The sequence below is a fragment of the Natator depressus genome, chromosome 16, assembly GCF_965152275.1.
Source record: "Natator depressus isolate rNatDep1 chromosome 16, rNatDep2.hap1, whole genome shotgun sequence".
Lineage (NCBI taxonomy): Eukaryota > Metazoa > Chordata > Testudines > Cheloniidae > Natator > Natator depressus.
The window spans coordinates 3190500-3202508 of record NC_134249.1 but is presented as its reverse complement, the minus strand read 5'-3'; the positions used below and the strand labels follow the sequence as shown (position 1 = coordinate 3202508).

Genomic DNA, 12009 nt, shown 5'->3' with positions numbered 1-12009 from the left:
TGCTCACCGTCAGTATAATACTGATGTGATGTCTGCACGGTTCTGGGAACCCACAGCTACTACCTGTCAGGGTATCTGCAGCATGGGAGAGGGAAGGGGGCTGACAGACATTTCTAATGAATATCCAGCCTCTGAGACATTCATGCCGGGCTCTAGGTCTATCCCCAGCTCTGCCCCTGACCTGCTTTTTGGGGCAGGGACTCTCTCGCTGTGTATGTAGAGCACCAGGCACAGTTCAATGCCATTACTATTTGATATTTATATTGTGGTAGTGCCTAGAGGTCTCAAACAGGCTGGGGCATGTTGTGCTAGGTGCTGCACAAACCTGTAGGAAAAATGGGGCCCCAATCTCATCTGGGGACGCTAGGTGAGCCTGTAATAAACAATAATAATTCAGAACAACATATTATGGCTATGGGGTTGCTCTTTCTAGTGTACACTCAACCTTGCACTGAATGCTAATCTTTCTGGGGCAGTTTGGTCTAACGGTTGAGGATGGGAGTGAATATCAGGACTTCTGCCTTCTACCCCGGCTCTGCCACTCGCTGCCAGACCTCATGGAAGCTCCATCACCTAGCCGTGCCTCAGTTTACCCATGTGCAAAGCGGGGATAATAGTGCTCACACACCTTTGCCATTGATGAGTGAAAAGAGGTATGTGGCTCCTTCAGCTGGAGATCCCTGAGCACTGTCCCTTGGGGTCATTACTCTAAGCCCGCTGCGTGTGTTCATGGAAGTCTGGGCTGGGTTACTGCATGTCCACCCTTATGTGGCAATTGGATCGGCACAACATTCAACATGGAGTGCCAGAGTGCTGGCTTCTACGCCTTGTAGTGGAGCGAGCCAAAGTAGCATGCAAAGGTCAGGCATGAGATTCTGTAGCATCTGATGAAGTGGGTTTTAGCCCACGAAAGCTTATGCCCAAATAAATTTGTTAGTCTCTAAGGTGCCACAAGGACTCCTCGTTGTTTCTGTAGCCCTCTCGTGAGTCCTCAAGCCTACCTTATTTTAAAGTGACAGCTCCATCTCAGCTTCAAGTTTAATTAACGGAGGGCTCTAAACAGACTGATGCCTCTTTAGCTGCAGACTTGAGTCCATGGCTAAGGAGGCTGTGGGGTTCACCAAGTTGTGAGGAAGTGCCGGTGGGTTTTGTGCATTACCCTGGCAGCCCCTAGTGTCAGAATCACTGGCCTGGCTCCAGAGAGCTTCAGTGGAGAAGGGGGGGGATGTAGAAAGACCCCAACTCTTCCCTGGGAGACATGGGGCGTAAACCTCAGCACAGAACAATTTATAGCTGCAAAGCTTTCCCTGTTTGGCTGCTTCCTCCCCCCTTCCTGAGATCACAGGCCACACCGCAGAGTGAAGGGCTGAGAAAATTCTCACGCTGTAATCAGCAGTGCAGTGAAGAGTGACCTTAAGAAGCTGGGGGGAGGAAGGGAAAGAAATACTGAGTCACTTCTGCGGGCAAGTGAGTGGGAAACGTGCTGAACAAACAGGTGTCCAGGGTCACAGCCAGGGAAGCGCTCATGGGCTGTATGCACAGCAGCCTATCTGCAGCAACCCCATCTTAACAGTCATTTTTCCCATGCTGTTCGTGTGACACAAACAAGGTTCCTCCATCCACCCTCTTGCCATTTGCACTGTCCCACACCAAGGGTGCCTCTGGAGCTCACCACACTGCCCAGTGCTGCATTCACAACCACCAGACCTTTTAATGAACAGCCCTGGGTCTCTCCAGGGATTTATTCCCAGCTCTGCTGCTACATGGAGCAAAATCTGGGAGGACTGGAAGGATCAGTAGCATCAGCTTGAGCCTGGCTCAGTGCAGGAATCTCAATCTTGACCTGCAGCATCCTGCTAGTCAGTCCTGGGCCTGCACGTGTTGTGCCAGTGCACCTCCATCTTGAGATGAAATATCCCTGTTTGTCTAGCGTCAGGGAGCCACAGCCTCTGCCAACACCCGTCACTACTGCCACACAACACCCCCGGCTAGTCCAGCCTGAGCTGCCCTGCGTTCTGTCAATGCCTGCCAGTCCTGACCTACAACTCCCCACCTCTGCCTGCCCTGCCACCCCCGGCTAGTCCATGCCTGGACAAACTTTCAGCAAAGACTCGCACCCCTGCCAAAGGAACCATGGCACAATACACAGGCAAGGTGGAAAAACACCCACTGGAGATGAGGACGAGGTCACCAAGATTGTTTTGCTACTGACCTAGAGAGGATTGGAACCCGTCAGGAGTGAATGCCAAGATGATGAACCCGTTGTGAATCCTCGGGCCGAGAGCTTTAGCCACGATCTTCCACTTCCCATTGGGGTCACCATCACTGGTAGAGGAGAAGAGCCATGTTCTGCCACGTCCTCTTCCTCCCTCTGCAATCTCAGCCACCAGAATGAGGCCCCAGAATGCACTGACTTCTCTCTCTGGGGCACATCCATCAGAGAGTGACAGCACCTAATGCAGCAGCTGCAGGGTGGATGAGGTAGCTCTGAGGACAGCCATCCGCAGCAGGACCAACCATGGTAGTAAAGTCAGATCTGTCACATGGCAGCCCTCTTCCCTGGGCAGCAGGTGCGGGTCGCACCCCTCTAGTGTGAGAGGCAGATATCCGACTGCCGCTGCAAAGGCTGTTCTATTACAGCGGGTGGAGCGTGGGGGGGCGCAGATGGGTCTTTCAGAAAGGTCTGATCTATTTCACTTCTGTGGGCTTTCAGTGCAAGCTGTGAGGAAGAGGGGGCTGGAGATCCAGTCAAAATGCAACAGAGTAAGTTATTGTTGTTACAAATGCTCTGCAGTTTGCTTATACTAGTGCGTCACATTGACTCAGCAATTCTCAGATTCCCAGGCCAGAAGGGATCATCTAGTCTGATCCCCTGCATAGGACAGGCCAGAGAACATCCCCAAAACAATTCACTGTGAACTAGAGCAGCTCTTTTAGAAAAACAGCCAGTCTTGATACAAAACTTGCCAGCGATGGAGAATCCACCATGACTCTGGGTAAGTTGTTCCAATGGTTAATTACAGCTTCAACATGCTTTACAAGTCCTGGCTCAATGCACCTCCAGCCCCCTGTGAGGCAGGCCAGTATTATTCCCATTTTTCAGATAAGGAAACTGAGGCACAGAGAAATCAAGTGATTTACCTAAGGGTAGCCAGCATCAGAGTTGGAATCTGAAGCTGGTTCCAGATTCCCAATCCCCTAGCTAAGCCACTTGATTACACATCTCATAGGAGCCACTGCAAATCCTGAATGTGGCAACCTCTTGTGATGAAGATTGTAATGCGAGTTGGAAACACTGCACACCAGCTATCAGCTGAGACAAAAATTCTGCACACAACAACGTGCCCAAGTATTTGCTCTCTGTTCTCAGAGCTAGGATACCCCCTCTGCATGCTATGAAACAGCTGCGAGCTTGACATCCAACACGTCAGCAACACATCCAGCCCAGAGTAGCCTGGCTCTGCCACTGTGCACAGCTTTGCAATCAGGAGCAGGGCATCCCAAGGTAACCGTCTGGTCCCTCCTCATATGTCCTAGGTTGATATATCTGATCCTCCATCATTCTCAAGCTTGGAATGGCAAAAGGAGTCACAGACAGCATAGGAAAATCACAGGTGCAGTAACGAAAACCGACTCATATATTCGAAAACCAGAAGGGATCTGTTGATCATCTAGTCCAGGGTTCATCAACCTTTGGCACGCGGCCCGTCAGGGAAATCTGTTGGTGGGCCAGGACGGTTTGTTTACCTGCAGCGTCCGCAGGTTCGGCTGATTGCAGCTCCCACTGGCCGTGGTTCGCCGTGCCAGGCCAATGGGGGCTGCGGGAAGCGGTAGCCAGCACATCCCTTGGCCCATGATGCTTCCTGCAGCCCCCATTAGCCTGGAACGGTGAACAGTGGAAGCTGAGATCAGCCGAACCTGCGGACGCTGCAGGTAAACAAACCAGCGCGGCCCGCCTGCCGATTTCCCTGACGGGCTGCGTGCCAAAGGCTGATGATCCCTGATCTAGTCTGACCAACTATATAACTTAGGGCCTAGAATTTCTCCCATCAAATTCTGTATCAAGGTCATAACCCCTGGTGTAGCTAGAGCATGTTTTTAAAGAAGAAGAATATCAAAGGCAATGAAAAGATGCTACTAGGAGGCAGAACAAGGCTGGCTGTTTGTATGTTTGCTCCTGATTTGTTGGGAGGCCATTACCAGAGCTTGCCAGATTGAAGACAGGCAGACATGAACGCGTCTGAGTGCATGGCATATATGGGACATAGCCAGGCATGTCTACAAAAGTCAGCAAAAATAGTGACAATTTTTCACAAAAAAATTCAAATTTTTAATCTAAAGTACCCAAGCATGACTTGTGTCTGGGTTCTCACATTGCCTGATTTCTCCTGTCACAGCCCTACTAAGATATCAGTCACCAGGGCTGGCCTGCATTACAGTAAGTCTAGGCAAGTGATATTTTTGATCTCCCCTGGCCTGGTTCGAATGACCTATGTGACGGTCTCCCATTCCACACTGTGGCTGAAACCAGCCTGGCCAGCGGGTGGCGCTCCACTATAGTGTCCCTGGAAACGTGGTGACCTAGGTGTGGGCATGTGTCGCCCGGGCCTAGTGGCCCCATTAGGGACCCCACATTACATCCCATGTAATTTTTAGGTGTCTTATCATTTCAGTCTTGTTTTTGCAAAATCAGTTTTGCAGCAGAATCCTCCCCAGCGATGTTCTTGGGGTTCGCATCGCTGGGGTGAGGGTGCAGTGCTAAGCTAAGGGAAGGCACAGCTCAGTGAGCCTGAACCACCAACCCACAAACACAAAACTGACTTGCTCATTTTCCCCCCTTTGTCATGGATACATAAACCACCCCTGGGAAAGCGGTGGGGACCACCATGCTGGGAATTCCAGGTGAGGCAGTTCTGTCTGGGCTTGTGAGCAATTTCTGGCAAATCTGGATAAACCCTAAACAGACTGGATTGGAAAATGTGCCCAAACCTTGGGAAACCTGTACAAAGCCCAAGGTAAAAATTCAAATGAGTTATTATACAAGGATTAAATGTCCATTAATAACATACAAGCCCAGCCATAAAAAGGAAGGGAAACAAGTCAAACAGAACGGCACGGAAAAATACCTTACTAGAGACGTTTCCAACATGGCAAGTGCCAAGGGGTTCTTGTCATTCACCGCCTGGACCCCCCGCAAAACTGATCGGCCTTAGCAAATGGCCCTTTGCAGCTTCAGGCCCATCTGCACGCAGAGGGCCAAAACCGTGCTAGCTGCATCCTTTAGTTGCATTTCAGTCCCCTGGGCATGGTCTCCATCCATATGTGACTCTCACAGACAGCTGCTTTGGCATCACATACTCCGTTATCTCACTGTTCAGTCCCCTAGCAATCACAATTGTCCTCCCAAAGACCCTGAAAAGGCCACAGTTGAAAACATTTGAGGAGACAGTCCCCAGCCTTGCTTGGAGAGAGTGGAGGAGATGCATGGGTTATTGTGGAGAAACTGGAGATTATTCTCATTTCAGGGAACTGTGGGATGCAAAGGGCTGGATCCTTCAGGGCAGAGTGGCTGCTTTGTGTTGCACTGCCAGCATAATCTGGTTACAACCACAGCCCCTGGAGTATTGCCCCAGTGCAAAGGTGACCTTGCAGAGACAGAGCTAATGCCGCATGCCCTCTCTGGTCCTAAAATCTATGAATCAAGGTTCCCCTAAAATCTCTCAGCCAGAATTGCTGGCATGTGATTCAGATTGTTGGCTAAGCAAAGCGAGGGCCTATGCTCAACTCTGTGGCCTTTCTCTGCCTGCCTGTCTGGATGTAATGCAATAACTTTTGGACACTGCATCTGATTTCAGGGATGTTCTAGGCATAGGTGCTGGAACTAGGGTGCTGCTTCACCCCCTGGCTTGAAGTGGTTTCCATTATATTCAGGGTTTACAGTAGGGGTTGGCAGACTTTCAGAAGTGGGGTGCCAAGTCTTCATTTATTCACTCTAATTTAAGGTTTCACATGCCAGTCGTACATTTTAACGTTTTTAGAAGGTCTCTTTCTATAAGTCTTTAATATATAACTATACTATGTTGTATGTGGGCAGAACCTATTGATTGCAATAAAAAACAAAAAACCAGATCTCCCAGAAAGAAAAAAATAAAATAAGAATGGAAGGAAGGGGGGGGGGCACAGTATGGGGGAGGGACATACAGAGCCCCTGGTACCGGGAACACACTCAGAGCCTCTGGCATGGGAAGGAATGAAGCACCCAGGCATGAGAGGAGAGCAAATGGGGGGTATAGAAAGTGGCAGGTGTGTGGGACAATGGTATGAGGGAGGGGATACACAAAGTGGTTGCAGGGAGTCCCTGAAAAAGGGGGAGGGTAGGGTAGGACATAGGGACTTTGTGGGGGGGACACCAGGGGAATGCAGTAAGCCCCAGGTGTGTGCATTGAGCTCAGCTGGCAGAAGCAATGACGTGCGAGACGCTCTAGTCACATCACACTCCCTATGCACTACGCTCTGAGGAGAAAGGGGCACCTATCACAGCTGAATATAAACCAAAGCATTTCTCTTTTCCCATTCAGGACTCTGGAAACTGGCTGAACAAGCTGGGCCAGTCTTGGGCTACTGTGGAATGGGAACAGCTCTCAGCAGGGAAAGCTCTGACAGGACAATTCCCCCCAGCCAGGCAGAGTACTGGGAATGACAATCACACATCTACTGCATCTTCCCCTCAGCCCAAAGGTCCTTGCACTTAATCAATAGTAAACCCTTTGCATTTATAGAGCTCCAAGTGTTTCACAAAGTAAAGGAATGATCATTGTCCATACACTACAGAGACAGGGAAACTGAGGCAAGGCCAGGTTAAGTGACTTGCTTAAGGCTGCGCTGTAGGTCAGTGGCAGATCCAGCAATGAACTCAGATCTCCAGACTCCTCTTCTAGTGCACTGCCCACTGGACCTCGTTGCCTCTCATCACAAACTGCTTCTATGTCACTCACTGAAATGCTGCCACAACGGGGGTGAAGCACGGCAGCTGCAGCCAACACCACAGCAGAGCAGATTAAGACAGGAAATGAAGAATACCTCCCCACCGTGTCTCTAAGGCAGTTCGAGCTGGACTGTAATCGCTCCAGCTGCAATCCGACCCAGTTTAAGAGTAGCCGTGGAGGCAGCATCTGGGGCGTTAGAGACACTAGCAATGAGAAGCCACTTTGCAGCCTGTGGTTGACACAGTTTGCAGAGAGTTAGATGGGAAAGTCCTTCGACTGTAACTAATGCATCTACGGGAAATCATTGCACCCAGCGTTCAAAACAGCCCTCTCCACCCAACGGCCAGTGGATGAGTTCTTCTAAATCATAGTGCAAAGGAAAAGAATCCGTGTGGCTGGATTACTATAGCTGTGCTTAGAGGTCCTGAAGTTTTTCTGATCAGGGTCTTTGTTTGCAAGCTCAGAAGGGTCTTGTCTATGGTGCAAGTCCTTGGCAAACCTACACCAGGTCTGGAAATGCTCTTTCCAGGCTGAGCCTGATTCCCTGGCACTCCGCACCCTGTGCAGACAGGTACACCAGCACAAAGCGGGGGGTGAAAGACTCTGAGTCTGATCTGGTAACGTTTTACACGCTGCACCACAAGGTGCAGCCTGCAGAATCAGAGGCTTCCTGTCTAGAAAGGGCTAGAATATCATCTGTGTGGGGCTGGGTTTTTCCAAAGGGGGAGCTAGCCCCCCAACTCCCATTGGCTTTGAGTTGGGTCCCTAACTCCTTCTGTAAAAGCGGCATACAGTCCTGTGGCACCTTATAGACTAACAGACATAGTGGAGCATAAGTATTTTGCTCCAATACGTCTGTTAGTCTACAAGGTGCCACAGGACTCTTTGCCACTTTTACAGATCCAGACTAACATGGCTCCCCCTCTGATACTTAACTCCTTTTGGAAAGCCCAGCTGTAGTTCTTGCTGCAACGTTTATATTTTATGGAACTGCTATCTCAGTAAAAAGACTGGAAATGAGTCCTTCAATTAAAAAGGCCACACAAATAACAAGGGGCTTTAGGAGCGGCTACGGCACTATCTTTACAATACCCAGCTGCATGGAAATTGCTGGGGAGAAGAGATGATCGAGGAATTGCAACACAGTGCTGACTTCACCTATTGCAGCTCTGTACCTGAACACTGTCTACACACCAATACTATTGTGTGGGTCTAAATCCTTGTAACTTATTTTTGTACTGAAGTCAAATGACCAACAAATCACACGCACAAAAAAGCTGCTATAAAATGTCTACTTTAAACACAATCCTCATCCTGCAGTTACTAGGGCTGGGTTCTCAGCTGGTGGGTACCGACATCAGTGCCCTGAAGCTGACGGAGCGACACTGATTTACACCATCTGAGGAACTGGCCTACAGAGCCTCAGGATGCTGAGACATTTAACAAATTTGGAGTTGGTCCCTGGGCTATTGCAAATCCTGCCAACAGAGTGCAAAGGTGCTCCAAGCGCAGGAGCACAGTCCCCTCACCGGCTCAGGCAGGAACGCAAACCCCTGGCCAGGCTGCATTAACCTGTTAGGTGCCCACTCTGTTACCTGCATTATCTTCTTCTGTTAAGAGTCCACCGAACTGCATCAATTGCCTCATTTGGTCTTTGGAGATCTTCAAGTACTTGTCGCAATTACACAACTGGCAAAAGGAAGAGAGAGGAAGATTAGAAAGAGGGTGGTAGCAGAGTCCTCTGCCGCTCTGCAGCACCTTCTGTCCAAGGATCTCACAGCATTTTGCAAACCAATGAATTCAGCCCCACAATGGCCCTCTGCGGTTGGTCAGCATCATCAGCATGTTACAGCTGAGGAAACTGAGGCACGGGGTCAGAGAGTGAGGCTGTGACAGCACTAGGGCAGGACACAGATCTCCAGAGTCCCAGGCTTTGACTCTCCTTCCTGTAGTAGAGGGCAATAGGGAAACCCACAAGAGAGTTACAAGATCAGGGGGAAAAAAGCAACACCCCAACCCAACTCATCGCTGCTCACACTGGCTATGCAGCCGGGGTGGCACTCCCAGCCTGCTGCCGCGTCACAGGGCTGCCACATGCTCCTCCAATGACACTGCATCCCCAGCCCAGTGTCAGGCACAGAGATGAGCTGTGCCCTGCGCCAGGCCTGCAGCAACATGCTGCCTTGTGCCCACTTTGGATTCTGTCATGGCCTCTGCAGCCAGCTGGCTAGGTGGAATGTGAACTCTTCACCCATCTGACAGTGCAGCCCCAGCTCAGGGATTTCAAGGGATCTGTTCAGGCTTCCCCAGATGCCAGCCAGCTCAAAGTGAAGAGTGGGGTATATGTGTGGGTCTGGAGGAAGGTAGCTGGGGGAGGCACTCTGCCCCAGCTAGTCACTTACAGCAAACCCAGTTTATAGCTTGAACTCTGGGTCAAAGTCTCAAGAGAAAAAATAGCTGCCCAGCTTTATTGCGTAATGCTCCCATAAAGAATAGTGTACCAAGATGACCATTAAAAGCCCATGATAGGGCTTATTCATTAAGAGCTCATAATTTAACATGGCAAATCCAGCAGTGCTTTCTAGGAATCCCCATCCTGCCCCCCAAATAAATGAATGCCTTCAACCTTTCATGGCTAGCCAACTCCAACCCAGTTCAGCACTGGGAGGACAGACACCTGCTGCTTCGTACCCTGAAGTATAGCTCGCTCAGCTGGGACCTGGATGCTGCCATAAAGCACCAGAAGCTGAGACTGTCTGTAAATGTCAGCAAGACCCCATGAGCCAGAGTTACAGCTTTGAAACTCACTCTTTGGCTCTCCCTACAATATTTGCATAAATAGGCACAGAACTGAAAAGCTTGCTGAGGTAATGAGCTTTCTTAATGGGGCACCGTTGCCTTACAAATCACTTCTCTGGGACAGATTTTACTTATCACAAGTAACACACATGGGCCCACAGTCTCCAAAATGACTAGTGATTTAGGGGTCCCAATCTGAGACATCTTAAAGGGGCCTGGTTTTCAGAAAGCACTGAGCTCTGTGACAGGTTTCAGAGTAGCAGCCGTGTTAGTCTGTATTCGCAAAAAGAACAGGAGGACTTGTGGCACCTTAGAGACTAACAAATTTACTTGAGCAGAAGCTTTCGTGGGCTGCAGCTCACTTCATCAGATGCTGCAGCTCACGAAAGCTTATGCTCAAATAAATGTACTAGTCTCTAAGGTGCCACAAGTCCTCCTCTTCTTTTTGAGCTCTGTGAAAATCTGACCCCTTCACGGTGTGCTGGGGTTGGGCCTCAGGAACTGAACACACCGGGTCACTCTGCACTTTGGAAATCTTAGGCCAAGATTCCTAGCACTGAGATTGGAGGAAAAAATATTTCTCTCTCTTTTCCAGTTGGTTGTGACTGCAGGTAAAAATCCTGGCACAAGTGAAGTCAGTGCTCAATCTCCCACTGACCTCAATGGGGCCTGGATTTCACCCAGGGCCTTTAGTGGTGCTCTGTTGCATCAGTTTCACTGTTCTCCCTTGTACCGGCAGTTAGTGTAGGTCTTCCTCACAGCAAAAGGGGAGAGACAAACTATTTAAAACGTGGGATGATGTGACTAATGCCACAAAAATTTACAGGGGGACTCAGGTGTGATTCCCAAAGTGACCTGTAACTCACTAAAAATCCCAAAAGACTAGGCTCCAAGTTGACTAGTCCCTTGAAAGAGCTGCAGCCAAGGCAAGTGATTAGAATCATAGAATCTCAGGGTTGGAAGGGACCTCAGGAGGTCATCTAGCCCACCCCCCTGCTCAAAGGTGCATACATTTTAAATGCAGTGAGTTTCCTGGTTGGGGTCTGATCCAAAGTCTACTGTATGAAGTGAGAGTTTCACTGACTTCAGTGGGCTTCGGATCAGGTCTTTAGCACTTCTGATATGTTTGTGGAGCACTAGCTGGACGCGGCAGAGAGGTCACATCTGGCGGCTATGGCTCCCCTTCTCCTCAAGTGGGAGAATCAGAGAGGAAAGTGGGACAACTATTCGTTAGAAAAAAATTTACAATCACAGCTCTGGCACCCACCTCCCAAACCACACGCAGGGATGGGGCAGAGCTGTCCCCAGTCTGGACAATAACCTGGCAGTCAGGCACTCCAAGAAATGAGGCAATAAACCCCAGCCTGCAAATGACTCAGACTGTAAAAGGCCTCTGCCTTCCGCTCTCTGAAGCTGCATTTCAAGCAAAGCCTCAGACAGTGGGTAAAACGGAAAGTCTCAGAGAGGCCATGCTATCGGGGACGAGAACTCTTCAGAGAACTCACTTTCTATGCACTGTGGCAAATGCTTTGAGTTCTCTGATCAGCCACTTCCTTCCAGCCCTGTACAGCTGTTTTGCAGAGTACAAGGTGCCCTAAATGCAGTAACATCCATTTTCCCCCTCCCCTCCTCAGTGCATGGGCCTTGCCACATGGCTGGATCAGATCAGACTGGTTTGGAATCCGGCAGTGACCAAAACCTTTGCAAAGGAAGGAGACTATCCCCAGGGTTGCTGGCCCATTGAACTGTGCTGTACAGGGAGGGCTGGAAGGAAGCCTCCCCTCAGACCCTGCTTATGCCCTTCAGTAGGAAAGCTGATTTGGTTATAATTTTAGGGCCAGATTCTGGGATTCTCCTTGGGTGGGGGAGAGAGGAAGCAGGGAGCTCCCTTGCACACCTGGTCCGTGGCAAAGCTCCCACTGACTTCAATAGGTCCCGGATTTCACCCCAAGTGAGTGCACTGGGGAAGTCAGATGCCCCAAAGAGGGTGTGGCTGAGTAAGGATGGCCCCAGGGCCTCAAGCCCTTTCTGCACCAGCTAGTAGCTCAAAAAGTGTGTGGGAACCTCACCTCTGTGCCCTGGAGCCTGTTGGGGGCTCCCCGAACCTCTCCCTATGGTGGCGGTGACTCTAGAGACCATGATAATGGCCTTGGTTTGCAAAGCTACCCAGGGTATTATCCACTGAACCCAGAGCTGTGGGAAGGGAACAGTGTAGCCCCAGGCT

At 50.1% G+C, this 12009-nt stretch overlaps 1 protein-coding gene across 4 annotated transcripts in view; it reads right to left on the bottom strand.

Annotated features, from left to right (window-relative positions):
• The window catches only part of EXD3 (exonuclease 3'-5' domain containing 3), a 584821-nt gene that overhangs the window by 65741 nt on the left and 507071 nt on the right, over window positions 1-12009 (bottom strand). For all 4 annotated transcript variants that reach the window (XM_074974168.1, XM_074974170.1, XM_074974172.1 and 1 more), the window contains exon 21: window positions 8582-8675. In XM_074974168.1, coding sequence (XP_074830269.1) covers window positions 8582-8675 — 94 coding nt within the window. The remainder of the gene's footprint in view (window positions 1-8581; window positions 8676-12009) is intronic.